The sequence below is a fragment of the Microcaecilia unicolor genome, chromosome 3, assembly GCF_901765095.1.
Source record: "Microcaecilia unicolor chromosome 3, aMicUni1.1, whole genome shotgun sequence".
Lineage (NCBI taxonomy): Eukaryota > Metazoa > Chordata > Amphibia > Gymnophiona > Siphonopidae > Microcaecilia > Microcaecilia unicolor.
Window position 1 is genome coordinate 9,175,914 of NC_044033.1, and position 16,299 is coordinate 9,192,212.

The 16,299-nt window shown below is 48.4% G+C and overlaps 1 protein-coding gene across 2 annotated transcripts in view; it reads right to left on the reverse strand.

Moving 5' to 3' along the window:
* Nucleotides 1-9,004: 9,004 nt before the first annotated feature.
* Nucleotides 9,005-16,299, reverse strand: part of AARS2 (alanyl-tRNA synthetase 2, mitochondrial) — a 74,264-nt gene continuing 66,969 nt past the window's right edge. For both annotated transcript variants that reach the window (XM_030195759.1, XM_030195758.1), the window contains exons 18-22: nt 13,619-13,741; nt 11,659-11,769; nt 10,901-10,984; nt 10,254-10,364; nt 9,005-9,676 (exon numbers count right to left, since the gene is read on the reverse strand). In XM_030195759.1, the coding sequence (XP_030051619.1) occupies nt 9,512-9,676; nt 10,254-10,364; nt 10,901-10,984; nt 11,659-11,769; nt 13,619-13,741 (594 nt within the window). In that variant the 3' untranslated portion in view covers nt 9,005-9,511. The remainder of the gene's footprint in view (nt 9,677-10,253; nt 10,365-10,900; nt 10,985-11,658; nt 11,770-13,618; nt 13,742-16,299) is intronic.

The following is a 16,299-nucleotide window of genomic DNA, read 5'->3' on the forward strand; positions in this document are numbered from 1 at the left end:
GGAGTGACTGCTCGGGAGACAGGAAAACAGGCAATGGCATGGAATATGGCTAGCTTCACAGAGACGCTGCACATAGCATCTGTGCTAATGCTGGCATGTGTACCTGCCTCCTTATTGGTGCATACCATCAGGGCCATGCCAACACAGTAAGCGCGGTAAGCGCCGCAGGGGGCGCCTGCCTTCAAGGGCGCCGCACCGTCAAGTTGTATTAAAAAAAAAACCTTACTCCTCCGCTCCATCCCCGATTCCCCTGCGCTTTAAATTTACCTCGCTCTGCCTCCGACATCTGCGCATCAGTGAAAGCGCTGCCTGACGTCTCTCCAGCAGCCTTCCCTTCACTCGTTCGTTCCCTCTGTGTCCAGCACTCAAGGAAATGACGTCAGAAGAAGGTGGGACACAGAGGGAACGAACGAGTGAAGGGAAGGCTGCTGGAGAGACGTCAGGCAGCGCTTTCACTGACGCTGCGCAGATGTCGGAGCCGGAGGGAGGTAAATTTAAAGCGCGGGGGGGGGGGGGGGGCGTGCGCGCGCCAACTGATGGTCTGCAGGGGAGCGCAAACTGATGGTCTGCAGGGGGGCGCCAGAGACCCTAGGCACGGCCCTGCATACCATAGGCATGATGTCCATTGTCAAGCTGTGTGATGCAGTGCGAGGAGGACGAGTGAGGGCTGAAGCCCACAGCATGGCCACTGAAAGCCAGTCCACATCACCAGAGGGTGAGAGCTGTAACTTGTAATGTATGGCTAATAAGTTCTCATGTGGGATTCTGTGTGTTCTGACAGGAGGACAGTGCACACGAGAGAAGAAAAGGCATGAAGAGCAGAAAGCTGCCCCCGATCCCGTGACTACACTGAATTAATGGATTATCAGATGTGACGATGTGTATATCCCAGGTGCACTTCACTCACAGGAGCAGATATATAGTAAGGTCAGACTTTCACCACAGTTTTTTGGCCAGCCAGGTGAAAGCACCTGGGTAATCACTGGAAGAATATGGATATTTTCTTATTATCCTCAAGAAACAAGGTTTTATCATGGCAGTGAGTATATCAGGCCAAGTAGATGAGGTAAAAGGGCAAGTTCAAGTCCTGAGCGACAGGCTAGACCAGTCCATGTTTTACCCCTCACCTGTGTTTCTAATTAACAGGGAAATCAAGAAGGACAAACCAGGCTAGTTAGTACAACCCATCCAACAGGCCAGTCAATGTTGAGAAAAGAAATAGCACATCTCATTCCATTTGGTGAGCTTTCGTGAGATGTGGAAAACATCCTGTCCCATGGGTCGAGCACATCCCAGCCTGCAGGCCAAGCACTGGTAAGATGTAAGTAGAGCCTATCCTATCCCATGAGACAAGGTCAGTCAAGATGTGGGTGGAGTGAATCCCATTCTAGGAGGTAAGCTCTGCTGAAAGACGCATAGTAACATAGTAGATGACGGCAGAAAAAGACCTGCACGGTCCATCCAGTCTGCCCAACAAGATGAACTCATGTGTATACCTTACCTTGATTTGTACCTGTCTTTTTCAGGGCACAGACTGTATAAGTCTGCCCAGCACTATCCCCGCCTCCCAACCACCTGCCCCTCCTCCCAACTACCGGCTCTGGCACAGACCGTATAAGTCTGCCCAGCACCATCCCCGCCTCCCAACCACCAGCCCCGCCTCCCACCACCAGCTCTGGCACTGACCGTATAAGTCTGCCCAGCACTATCCCCGCCTCCCGCCACCGGCTGTGCCACCCAATCTCGGCTAAGCTCCTTAGGATCTATTCCTTCTGAACAGGATTCCTTTATGTTTATCCCACGCGTGCTTGAATTCCCATTCCCTAAGGCAGATCCATAGTAGGCTACATCCCCCCATGGGGTGGGGGGGGGGGGGGGGTTGCTCAGCAAAAGGAAATTACAGAACTAGAGGTTATAATATGAAACTCAAAAACATCAGAAAAAACACAGCAGTTTGGCATAATGAAATGGGTTTTTATGTGCCCTGAGACATTTTCTATCCTCAGTCCGACTCCCTTAATCAAGAAATCCTCTCCTTTTTTCCCTTAAACTAGTCTGTAGCCATTACATAAGTACATAAGTAGTGCCATACTGGGAAAGACCAAAGGTCCATCTAGCCCAGCATCCTGTCACCGACAGTGGCCAATCCAGGTCAAGGGCACCTGGCACGCTCCCCAAACGTAAAAACATTCCAGACAAGTTATACCTAAAAATGCGGAATTTTTCCAAGTCCATTTAATAGCGGTCTATGGACTTGTCCTTTAGGAATCTATCTAACCCCTTTTTAAACTCCGTCAAGCTAACCGCCCGTACCACGTTCTCCGGCAACGAATTCCAGAGTCTAATTACACATTGGGTGAAGAAAAATTTTCTCCGATTCGTTTTAAATTTACCACACTGTAGCTTCAACTCATGCCCTCTAGTCCTAGTATTTTTGGATAGCGTGAACAGTCGCTTCACATCCACCCGATCCATTCCACTCATTATTTTATACACTTCTATCATATCTCCCCTCAGCCGTCTCTTCTCCAAGCTGAAAAGCCCTAGCCTTCTCAGCCTCTCTTCATAGGAAAGTCGTCCCATCCCCACTATCATTTTCGTCACCCTTCGCTGTACCTTTTCCAATTCTACTATATCTTTTTTGAGATACGGAGACCAGTACTGAACACAATACTCCAGGTGCGGTCGCACCATGGAGCGATACAACGGCATTATAACATCCGCACACCTGGACTCCATACCCTTCCTAATAACACCCAACATTCTATTCGCTTTCCTAGCCGCAGCAGCACACTGAGCAGAAGGTTTCAGCGTATCATTGTTCTGACCGCTGCAACACTAACTCACCATCAGGGGCATTTTCGACACAAATCAGGAGATGGGCGTCCTTCTCTCAGGGTCACCCAAATCGGCATAATCGAAAGCCGATTTTGGGCGTCCTCAACTGCATTCCGTCGCGGGGATGACCAAATTTCCCGGGGGGGGGGGGGGGGGGAGTGTCGGCAGCGTACCGAAGGCGGGACGGGGGCGTGCTTAAGAGATGGGCGTCCTCGGCTGATAATGGAAAAAAGAAGGGCGTCCCTGACAACCATTTGGGCGACTTTACTTGGTCCATTTTTTTCACGACCAAGCCTCGAAAAGGTGCCCGAACTGACCAGATGACCACCGGAGGGAATTGGGGATGACCTCCCCTTACTCTCCCAGTGGTCACCAACCCCCCTCCCACCCAAAAAAAAATTTAAACATTTTTTTCCAGCCTCTATACCAGCCTCAAATGTCATACCCAGCTCCATCACAGCAGTATGCAGGTCCCTGGAGCAGTTTTAGTGGGTGCAGTGCACTTCAGGCAGGTGGACCCAGGCCCATCCCCCCCGTTACACTTGTGGTGGTAAATGTGAGCCCTCCAAAACCCACCTGAAACCCACTGTACCCACATCTAAGTGCCCCCTTCATCCCTAAGGGCTATGGTACTACTACTACTACTACTTAACATTTCTAGAGCGCTACTAGGGTTACGCAGCGCTGTACAATTTAACAAAGAGAGACAGTCCCTGCTCAAAGAGCTTACAATCTAATAGACAAGTGAACGGTCGGTCCGATAGGGGCAGTCAAATTGGGGCATTCTGGATTCACTGAACGGTAAGGGTTAGGTGCCGAACGCAGCATTGAAGAGGTGGGCTTTAAGCAAAGACTTGAAGACGGGCAGGGAGGGGGCTTGGCGTAAGGGTTCAGGAAGGTTGTTCCAAGCATAGGGTGAGGCGAGGCAGAATGAGCGGAGCCTGGAGTTGGCGGTGGTGGAGAAGGGTACTGAGAGGAGGGATTTATCCTGTGAACGGAGGTTACGGGCGGGAACGTAAGGGGAGATGAGGGTAGAGAGGTAGTGAGGGGCAGCAGACTGAGTGCATTTGTAGGTAAGAAGGAGAAGCTTGAATTGAATGCGGTATCTGATCGGAAGCCAGTGAAGTGACCTGAGGAGAGGGGTGATATGAGTATATCGGTTCTGGCGGAATATGAGACGTGCAGCAGAGTTCTGAACAGACTGAAGGGGGGATAGATGGCTAAGTGGGAGGCCGGTGAGGAGTAAGTTGCAGTAGTCCAGGCGAGAGGTAATGAGAGCGTGGACGAGAGTTCGGGTGGTGTGTTCAGAGAGGAAAGGGTGAATTTTGCTGATGTTAAAGAGGAAGAAGCGACAGGTCTTGGCTATCTGCTGGATATGCGCAGAGAAGGAGAGAGAGGAGTCAAAGATGACTCCGAGGTTGCGGGCAGATGAGACGGGGAGGATGAGGGTGTTATCAACTGAGATAGAAAGTGGAGGAAGAGGAGAAGTGGGTTTTGGTGGAAAGACGATAAGCTCGGTCTTGGACATGTTCAGTTTCAGGTGGCGGTTGGACATCCAGGCAGCAATGTCGGATAAGCAGGCCGATACCTTTGCCTGGGTCTCCGCGGTGATGTCTGGTGTGGAGAGATACAGTTGGGTGTCATCAGCATAGAGATGATACTGGAAACCATGAGATGAGATCAGGGAGCCCAGGGAAGAGTAGTGGTGTACTGTTGTGGGGAGTAGGTTTTGGGGGGCTCAGCACCCAAGGTAAGGGAGCTATGCACCTGGGAGCAATTGCTGAAGTCCACTGCAGTGCCCCCTAGGGTGCCCGGTTGGTGTCCTGGCATGTGAGGGGGACCAGTGCACTACGAATGCTGGCTCCTCCCATGACCAAATAGCTTGGATTTGGTCGTTTTTGAGATGGGCGTCCTCGGTTTCCATTATCGCCAAAAACCGAGGTCGCCCATCTCTAAGGTCGACCTAAATGTGGAGATCTGGGCATCCCCAACCGTATTATTGAAACGAAAGATGGACGTCCATCTTGTTTCGATAATACGGGATGCCCCGCCCCTTCGCCGGGATGTCCTTAGAGATGGGCGCCCTTAGAGATAGTCGTCCATGTTCGATTATGCCCCTCCACGTTTCCTTCCCAGTAGCTGTAAGATTGTAGCATAGTATTATTGGTTAGAAAGTTATTATTGATGGGTGCGGTTCACACAGTAATGGAGAATTAACCTCGAGTCTTGACCTGGGGAAGGACATTGGTGCCGAAATCCTCTCCCAGCGCTACACACCTGAATCTCCCCAAGTGCTGGCTAAGTACAGAGACAAGCTAGTGATAAGTATGAATCCTTATTTTATCTGCTGGTTCTTGCAGAGTTAATTCTTATTTTCACTGTTCAGTGCTTCCAGTTTCTTGTCAATAAACATTTCACTTTATGAGACCTGCTTCTGTGACTTGTCAGTGACCCACAGTAATTTTATGATATATCTAGGAAATGTGTGACCTCTAAAAGGCTTTCAGCGGCTCTGGACACCACCAGGGAACAGCTTGCGATATGGGCGCTTGCCCAGAAGCAAGCGGGAACTCAGCTGGCAGGCAGGACGTTGCCAGGGTTGGGGCACATGCATAGATGAGGCCTGTGCAGTTTGACAGGGCTTTACAAGTGTCCACAGGGTTAACCATGACTATTATGGGTAGTGCTGAGGTAAGGGTGAGAGTAATGCACTTGATAAACCGCCTTTCTGTGGTACAATCAAAGCAATTTATATAATACATATAGCTACTCTTTCTGTCCCCGGTGGGCTCAGAATCTAAGTTTTCTACCTGGGACAAAGGAATTTGCTGCCAGAGAATGCGGTAAAAGAAGTTAGCTTAGCAGGGTTTTAAAAAAAAGGTTTGGATTTTCCTAAAAGTCCATAAACAGGATCAAGATGGCTGCTATATGAGACTCAACGTCAGACGTCTCCTATCTGGTCGTCGAGTGTGGCTGTAATTCCTCTATTACCCAAATATAGGGAAAAAAAGGAAGGGAAGTGAGCTGCAAATTCTTCCCTCCGCACATGCTCAAGCCTCAGGATGTCAGGCGACTTTAGTCAAGTTTGGAGTCATGGCAGATAAGCAGCATAAAATCTGTTTTACCCTTTTGGGATCTTGCCAGGTGCTTGTGACCTGAATTGGCCATTGTTGGAAATAGGATACAGGGCGTGATGGGCCTTTGGTCTGTCCCAGTATGGCAACGCTTATGTTCTTATAATGCCCTGTATTGCTCCATGGTGCAACCTCACCTTGAGTACTGCGTTCAGTTCTGGTCGCTGTATATCAAAAACGACGTAGCGGAATTAGAAAAGGTTCAAAGAAGAGTGACCAAAATGATAGAGGGCATGGAACTCCTCTCATAAGAGGAAAGGCCAAAGAAAAGCAGCGGCTGAGGGGAGATATGACCGAGGTCTACAAAATCCTGAGTGGTGTAGAATGGGTAAAAGAGTTTTCACTCTTTCAAAAAGTACAAACAACGGGGACACTCAATGAAATTACAAATAGGAAGAAACAGTTAAGTTCTGGAACTCATTGCCAGAGGATGTGGTTTGTGTATCTGGGTTTAAAAAAAGATCTGGACAAGTTCCTGGAGTTTGCCCTCTTTCCTCTCTCTCTTCTTTTCCCTCCCTGCTGCTCATCTGTTTAATTTTTGTATTTATTCTCCCTTCCCTCTTGCCATCAACTGTCATTGTAATTCTCTTCTAAGTTCATTGTAAGCCGCTTTGGGGCTGTGTTCCGTGGCAAAAGGCGGGGTATAAATGATCTAAAATAAATAAATAAATAAGTATTGCCACACTGGGACAGACCAAAAGTCCATCAAGCCCAGCATCCTGTTTCCAACAGTGGCCAATCCAGGTCACAAATACCTGACAAGATCCCCAAAAAAGCTCAATACATTTTATGTTGCTTATCCCAGAAACAAGCAGTGGATTTTCCCCAAGTCAACTTAATAATGGTCTATGGACTTTTCTTTTAGGAAGCTGTCCAGACCCTTTTTAAACTCCGCTAAGCTAACCGCCTTTACCACATTCTCTGGCAACAAATTCCAGAGTTTAATTACATGTTGAGTGAAGAAAACGTTTCTCCGATTCGTATTAAATTTACTACTTTGTAGCTTCATCACATGTCCTAGTATTTTTGGAAAGAGTAAACAAATGATTCACGTCTACCCGTTCCACTCCACTCATTATTTTATAGACCTCTATCATATCTCCCCTCAGCCGCCTTTTCTCCAAGCTGAAGAGACCTAGCCGCTTTAGCCTTTCCTCATAGGGAAGTCGTCCCATCCCCTTTATCATTTTCGGCGCCCTTCTCTGCACCTTTTCTAATTCCACTATATCTTTTTTGAGATGCGGCGACCAGAATTGAACACAGTATTCGAGGTGTGATCGCACCATGGAGCAATACAAAGGCATTAAAACGTCCTCACTTTTGTTTTCCGTTCCTTTCCTAATAATACCTAACATTCTATTTGCTTTCTTAGCCGCCGCAGCACACCGAGCAGAAGGTTTCAACGTATCATCAACACCGACGCCAAGATCCCTTTCTTGTTCAGTGACTCCTATCGTGGAACCTTGCATTACCCAGTATGGCTATTCTTATGTTCTTTTAGGCTGCCTCACCTGCTTCTGGAGAGACAAAATAAAGAGTGATTTTCAGGAAAGAAAGTGCACTAGTGTTGACTTGTCAATTCCAAGGAAAAGTTTCAAAGCCCTCCATTAAACCTTGAAACTGCTTTCTATCATCATCATTATTTATTGATTTATTATTTATTTGTTGTACTTGTATCCCACATTTTCCCACCTATTTGCAGGTTCAATGTGGCTTACAATATTCCGTTATGGTATTCGCCATTCCGGAGTACAAGATACATTGGTGTTACATGGATGACAATGTAGAATTAAGCAGACGGACAGAGCGAGAAAATATTCAGAGTAAAGTTGCAGTGGTGTTGTGTTATAATTAAATTATTACTCGTTGTGGTATGCCTTGTTGAATAGATAGGTCTTCAGAGATTTACGGAAATTGATTAGCTCATAATTTGTTTTTAAGGTAAGTGGTAATGTATTCCACAACTGCGTGCTCATGTAGGAAAAGCAGGACGCATGTATTAGTCTGTATTTCAGTCCTTTGCAGCTGGGGAAGTGTAGATTAAGGAATGTACGGGCTGATCTTTTAGCATTTCTGGGTGGCAAGTCAACAAGGTCTATCATGTAGGCCGGGGCATCTCCGTGAATGATTTTATGAACTAGAGTGCAGACTTTGAACGCTATGAAATTCTGGTTTAGAGTTCTCTAGCTAAATAAAGACAGTAAAACCAGTTATTTCAGCATCTAGCAGCACCCTGAAAAGTACCAGGGGACACTGCAGAAAGCTACCAGGTAGCAGATTGCAAATAATCAGAGAAAGCTTTTTATTTTTTCTCACTGCACAATTAAGTGCTGGAAATTTGCTGCCGAAGAATGTGATGAAAGCTGTTAACATAACTGGCTTTAAAAAATGGTTTAGACAAGTTCCTGGAGGCCAAGCCCCTAAACCATTATTACCAGGTAGGCTTGGAAAAGGCACGGCCATGTCTCTGAGTATGAATCTTAAGGAGTGGGAGCCTGCCAGGGACTCATGAGCTGGACTGGCCACTCTTAGACAGGACACTGGGCTTGATAGACCTTTGGTCTGACCCAGTATGGCAATTCTTAGATTCTTACAGTTTCAGAGAAGACAGGGACTCAAACTACTGGTGACATTTATTAATTAGGGCCCTCACACCCCACCGCTTACTCTGCTCATCGAACTGGGTAGGACAGGTTGCCCCCTTCATCCACCATTTGGGCTCCAGCCAGTATCCTAATTCTGAGACTCTGGAGAGGCCTCAAATCCTTGAAGCTCATGACATTATTTCAACTTAAAGACCCTCCCCCTCTCTGTGTATTTGTCTGTCTATGTTTTTATTAGAATATAAACTTCAAGAAGCCGGGATCGCCTGCTATATATGCCTGTGAAGTGCTGTGTAGTAACAGGTGGCCGGTTCTACCTACCCTATAACCCAAGGCAATGGAAGACCATATGTAGCTGCTGTTCTTACAACTTAAACAGAAAACAGAAATAAAATTCAAGAGCTCACTGGGAAAACTGTATTTATTGCAATATAAATAGCCACAGTGCTGTCTCCTTTGGGACAAATGGCAGAGCACGTGTTAATCTACAGAGGATCACACAGACACAAGTGCGCAAATGAAGGCCTAAATTGCTAAAAGTGAGAGATTAAAACCCAAGGGGTCCAGGATTTCTCTAAATTCTCAGGTGCAAGAATCAAACCCTTCTCACTTTGCCCTTTCCTCAGCTGTTCCAGGGATATCTGTCTAGCCAGGCAGAAATCTGGATCTTTCTGTAAAGGGGTGCAGACTTCTCGGCTGGCTTGGCAGTGTTAACTGTTAGTCACAGCTGCTGCTTAAGTCAGTCAGTTCAGTGGCTAAGCCCCGGGTGGAACACCGGCTTCAGATCCCGAGGGGGCAAGACTTGCATTACTTGCTCTGCTTCTCCTCCACATCAGATTCTGTGGTTTCGCTGTTGAACTCCGGGCTGGTCAGTGCCCTCAGTCTGCATCTGAGGCTCACGATTGGAGGGTTATGCAGCAGCGTTAACAATGCCTCTCAGAGTTTAGTCTGTGCAAATGTGGAAGCTGAGGATAGGACTGTGTCCAGATCAGTGGTACTCCCAGTTCCTTTGGCCACCATGTTTGAACCACTTGCATTTCCTCCCATTTCGGCACAGACGGCCAGGGCCCAGTCAGCAGCAGACAGTGTCTCAGTAGAAGTCTGGAGACAGAAGAGAGGAGGTGGGTGAAGTGGGAGAGGGCACACATACTGTAGAGCCTGAGACCAGGCACTTCATATTCTAAGAACAGGACAGGAAGGGAAACATGATGGATCACAGAGAACTCTGGCATAAAGGGGAAAGGGAAATGGGACTTGATATACTGTCTTTCTGTGGTATTTTGCAACTACATTCAAAGCGGTTTACATATATACAGGTACTTATTTTGTACCTGAGGCAGTGGGAATCGAACCCAGTTTCCCCAGGATCAAAGTCCGCTGCACTAACCACTAGGCTACTCCTCCACTCCACAGTGACTTGCATACATTCACACAGTCAGCGACAAATTGTCATTTTCATAAGTGTCTCGATTCTGCATCTGACAGTGAGGAACAGAAGCTTGAGCGTCAGACATTCACACTTAAAAGCTCAGTTCACTAAGCAGATGACCAATCGACCTCTACAAAAAAATGTACCAGGAAAGGTGTTTACATTTAAAAGAGGAAACACTGCTAACATCTTTCAAACTGAATCTGAAATCAAGGAACTGACAAAGAAAGGGACAGGGTCCCCCTGTACCTTTGCAACCTGACACGCGCAAAAGACTTTCCCGGAATCCTGCAGGCTGAGGAGCATGACAGATGTGCCAGGAGACTTCTCGCACAGCTGGTTCGCCATCTTCACCAGCATCTGGAAAGAAAGGCAAAGGGGCTGCTGAAATCACAGCTGTTTACCTGCTTCTTAGTGGGGGGGGGGGGGGGGGGGGGGGATTTAATCTCAGCAACCTACAGAGCCGTGATGACAGATTGAAATGTAACCCAACAGAGCACAAACTTGAGCTTATAATTTTACTAGTAAAAAAGGCCCGTTTCTGGAGCAAATGAAACGGGCGCTAGCAAGGTTTTCCTCCCCAAGCCCCCCCTCCCTACCCACCTGTTGGTTGTTGTGAAGGCACTGACGCCATTGCTCCGCCCTCGATCTGTGACGCCATAACGTTTGATGCGAGGGCGGGGCCCAGAGACAGTGATTTCGGTGGCTTCACCACCATGAACCCTTCGAACCCGAAGGAAGTGACACTGAGGTCAGTGTCCTCAGAACGTCGAGGGTGAGTTTTATTATATAGGATGAGGACTCATAAATAGCAGGTACGCTTTAGATACTAGGGCTACTATGGCAGAAAGGAAGATAAAATGTAGCCCCCCAGAAGCGCCGGGTTGGAAACTCACCGAGGCAGATTGAGCGGAGACTGTGTCGACCACCAGTGTCTTGTTGCCATGCTTTTCCAGCAGGCTTTGGGCCACCTGTGCAACCTGCAGAGAAAGCAAAGACAGTGACAGCCTAGGACTGGAGCAGTGCAGATCTTCAAAGGCAGAGGGGTGCAGTGGCCCCGCTGCTGGCTTTAGGGCTGACTTAAAGGAATCAGAATAGCAGGTGCTTTCAGCCACCAATATCTGGGTAAGAATTAACCTGCTGTGAGTCCTCTTCTCTGTTGCAGGCGGCCTTTGCTGTATATCCAACCTTTATATGCCGTGACAGTGACAGCACGCAAGAACACAGTCCTGTCTACTTAAAGAATAGCTTTTAAAAGAGAAGGAAGAGCTGGCTCTAAATCAGACCCCAGGAACGAACCCACAATCTACTGCAGTTCTTGGAGTTCTTTCTATTTTCTGCATTTAGGAAGAATATACTTGCTATAATGTGATTTACTGAATAATACTGACAGGTTTCTCCTAAATTTGTGAAGCTTGCACATGACATCTCATATCTAGGTTTTTTACAGGCTCAAATCTCATCCTGCCCTGAAAAGAGATACACCCAATAACAGCTGTGTTTCATAAATGCTTGGGCAGTGTTTTTCATATTTTTGATACCAGTAACATTCAACTTTTCTTTCCTTCAGTTCTGGTTCTGACAAGTATGAAAAATTCATTTGTATCTGCTCCAGGATGCAAAGAACATCCCTACAGTACCTGTCCGCTCTCACCTGTTTGGATTCCAGTTTGCGTATTGCTGTGTTAGCTGAGCGCTGCAGGGATTTTAGGGTGCCCTGCAGCTCCTTTCTCAACCACTGTGGTATCGGGGTGTTATCCACAGCCTACAGCTCAAAAAATCCAAAAAGACACCTGATTAGTATTCACATGCTCTAAGGAAAACCTGCAGGATGTCATAAAAGCAGCTCCCCCACACCAGCCTCCTTAAAAACACCCCCATGTGCACTCTGCTCCAGTCCTCTGATGCCTATATAGCACTGGTTTTCAAGGTCTCACTTTCCCACTAGGTTTCCAGGGTATAATTGATAAATATGCATAAGAGATACAAGAAGGAGGGGCTGTACACCCACCTTGTTCCTTCCACCTCATATGCAACAGAGAGCACAGTAAAAACTATACACAGACTTCTGATAATAGTAACATAGTAACACAGTAGATGACGGCAGAAAAAGACCTGCACGGTCCATCCAGTCTGCCCAACAAGAAAAAGTCATATGTGCTACTTTTTGTGTATACCTTACCTTGATTTGTACCTGTCCTTTTCAGGGCACAGACCGTATAAGTCAGCCCCGCACTATCCCTGCCTCCCAACCACCAGCCCCGCCTCCCACCACCAGCTCTGGCACAGACCGTATAAGTCTGCCCAGCACTATCCCCGCCTCCCAACTACCAGTCCCGCCTCCCACCACCAGCTCTGGCACAGACCGTATAAGTCTGCCCAGCACTATCTCCGCCTCCCAACCAGCCCCGCCTCCCACCACCAGCTCTGGCACAGACCGTATAAGTCTGCCCAGCACTATCCCCGCCTCCCACCACTGGCTCCGGCACAGACCGTATAAGTCTGCCCAGCACTATCCCCGCCTCTCAACCACCAGCCCCACCTCCCACCACCGGTTCTGGCACAGACCGTATAAGTCTGCCCAGCACTATCCCTGCCTCTCAACCACCAGCCCCACCTCCCACCACCGGTTCTGGCACAGACCGTATAAGTCTGCCCAGCACCATCCCCGCCTCCCACCACCGGCTCTGGCACAGACCTTATAAGTCTGTCCAGCACTATCCCCGCCTCCCACCACCAGCTCTGGCACAGACCGTATAAGTCTGCCCAGCACTATCCCCGCCTCCCAACCACCGGCTCTGGCACAGACCGTATAAGTCTGCCCAGCACTATCCCCGTCTCCCAACCACCAGCCCCGCCTCCCACCACCAGCTCTGGCACAGACCGTATAAGTCTGCCCAGCACTATCCCCGCCTCCCAACCACCGGTTCTGGCACAGACCGTATAAGTCTGCCCAGCACCATCCCCGCCTCCCAACCACCAGCCCCGCCTCCCACCACCAGCTCTGGCACAGACCGTATAAGTCTGCCCAGCACTATCCCTGCCTCCCAACCACCAGTCCGCCTCCCACCACCGGCTCTGGCACAGATCGTATAAGTCTGCCCAGCACCATCCCTGCCTCCCAACCACCAGTCCTGCCTCCCACCACCAGCTCTGGCACAGAATGTATAAGTCTGCCCAGCACTATCCCCGTCTCCCAACCACCAGTCCCACCTCACACCACCGGCTCTGGCACAGAACGTATAAGTCTGCCCAGCACCATCCCTGCCTCCCGCCACCGGCTCTGCCACCCAATCTCGGCTAAGCTTCTTAGGATCCATTCCTTCTGAACAGGATTCCTTTATGTTTATCCCACGCATGTTTTAATTCCGTTACCGTTTTCATTTCCACCACCTCCCGTGGGAGGGCATTCCAAGCATCCACTACTCTCTCTCCGTGAAAAAATACTTCCTGACATTTTTCTTGAGTCTGCCCCCCTTCAATCTCATTTCATGTCCTCTAGTTCTACCGCCTTCCCATCAAGGGAAAGTTTAGTTTGCGGATTAATACCTTTCAAATATTTGAACGTCTTCTGATAATAACCCCATCATGGAATGCATGCAAATCCTACTCACGTCTGTCAGCACCCCCACTTCCTTGGAGAGTCTGTGGGCATCAGGGATACAGGAGCTCCCCATCTTCAGCTGCAAAGAGATAGTCTCCACCTCGGCAGCCAAGGACTGTCCTGTCTCACGAGCCTGGAGCAAAACCAGATTAAGACAATGAATACCTACCAACACAGCATGACTATGATCGAACAGGACATCACGCAATCTTCATCCATTCCGACCCTCCACTTACACCTCATACGATCACTATACAACTTTGTATTTGTTATCCACCGACTGGGCAAACACCTTTGACTGTACTATGTAAGCCACATTGAGCCTGCAAATAGGTGGGAAAATGTGGGGTACAAATGCAATAAATAAATAAATGCACTCCAGAAATAAGTACTCAAACTGGAAGGAACACAATCAGGTGGACAATTATCCAGACAAAAGGGAAGAAGAGTCAGCCACCATGTTTCTTGGACTGTCACCTATAGCTTGGTTGATGACCCCTTTCTTTCACTTATCCAAGTGGCCTAGCCCGGCAGTCCCTCCCCAGAAATAAGGGGAAATCTAACACAGCTCTAGCAATTTCAGGTTTGTGTTTCCTACTACTCTGGTCCTCAGAGGCATGCCCATCTGATGATGACGGCTACACATGCTTTCTCCCCTCATTGCATGACCTCAAAACGGCGTCTGGTGCGCCACGCACCGGGAGCACGGTTTCCCCAAGAGTAGCCTCCTTACTCTGCCGAGGGACCTTGCTAGCATCCCCCGCTACTGGAACAACCGATTCTGAGTCAGCACCCGTCGCCGTCTCCTCGCACATGCTGCAAAGACCACTGTACAAAGACACTGCCCACCGAGTGGATCAGGCCACGCTTCTGCGCACCTTCTGACCCTGGGAAGCCATGCCACACCGCACCACAGAGCTGTCCAGCCACAAGCTTCCCACCGCAAGAGTGCTCCCCTGCTCAGAAGGGCTACAACTGAGCCTGAGAATCTCTTTTCTTTTTTTATACCAGCAGTGCTCTGTTCTGACTATGGGCCTGCCTCAAGTAACTTCTCCCAGGCAAGCGGGAGAAGGCTGAAGCACACCACTTTCCCAAGGAGAGCAGGAGGAGGAGAAGGAGGGGAGGGAGGGAGGGATGCAGAGACCGGTGTACATAAGTACATAAGTACATAAGTAGTGCCATACTGGGAAAGACCAAAGGTCCATCTAGCCCAGCATCCTGTCACCGACAGTGGCCAATCCAGGTCAAGGGCACCTGGCACGCTCCCCAAACGTAAAAACATTCCAGACAAGTTATACCTAAAAATGCGGAATTTTTCCAAGTCCATTTAATAGCGGTCTATGGACTTGTCCTTTAGGAATCTATCTAACCCCTTTTTAAACTCCGTCAAGCTAACCGCCCGTACCACGTTCTCCGGCAACGAATTCCAGAGTCTAATTACACGTTGGGTGAAGAAAAATTTTCTCCGATTCGTTTTAAATTTACCACACTGTAGCTTCAACTCATGCCCTCTAGTCCTAGTATTTTTGGATAGCGTGAACAGTCGCTTCACATCCACCCGATCCATTCCACTCATTATTTTATACACTTCTATCATATCTCCCCTCAGCCGTCTCTTCTCCAAGCTGAAAAGCCCTAGCCTTCTCAGCCTCTCTTCATAGGAAAGTCGTCCCATCCCCACTATCATTTTCGTCGCCCTTCGCTGTACCTTTTCCAATTCTACTATATCTTTTTGAGATACGGAGACCAGTACTGAACACAATACTCCAGGTGCGGTCGCACCATGGAGCGATACAACGGCATTATAACATCCGCACACCTGGACTCCATACCCTTCCTAATAACACCCAACATTCTATTCGCTTTCCTAGCCGCAGCAGCACACTGAGCAGAAGGTTTCAGCGTATCATCGACGACGACACCCAGATCCCTTTCTTGATCCGTAACTCCTAACGCGGAACCTTGCAAGACGTAGCTATAATTCGGGTTCCTCTTACCCACATGCATCACTTTGCACTTGTCAACATTGAACTTCATCTGCCACTTGCACGCCCATTCTCCCAGTCTCGCAAGGTCCTCCTGTAATCGTTCACATTCCTCCTGCGACTTGACGACCCTGAATAATTTTGTGTCATCGGCGAATTTAATTACCTCACTAGTTATTCCCATCTCTAGGTCATTTATAAATACATTAAAAAGCAACGGACCCAGCACAGACCCCTGCGGGACCCCACTAACTACCCTCCTCCACTGAGAATACTGGCCACGCAATCCTACTCTCTGCTTCCTATCTTTCAACCAGTTCTTAATCCATAATAATACCCTACCTCCGATTCCATGACTCTGCAATTTCTTCAGGAGTCTTTCGTGCGGCACTTTGTCAAACGCCTTCTGAAAATCCAGATATACAATATCAACCGGCTCCCCATTGTCCACATGTTTGCTTACCCCCTCAAAAAAATGCATTAGATTGGTGAGGCAAGACTTCCCTTCACTAAATCCGTGCTGACTTTGTCTCATCAGTCCATGTTTTTGTATATGCTCTGCAATTTTATTCTTAATAATAGCCTCCACCATCTTGCCCGGCACCGACGTCAGACTCACCGGTCTATAATTTCCCGGATCTCCTCTGGAACCCTTCTTAAAAATCGGAGTAACATTGGCTACCCTCCAGTCTTCCGGTACTACACT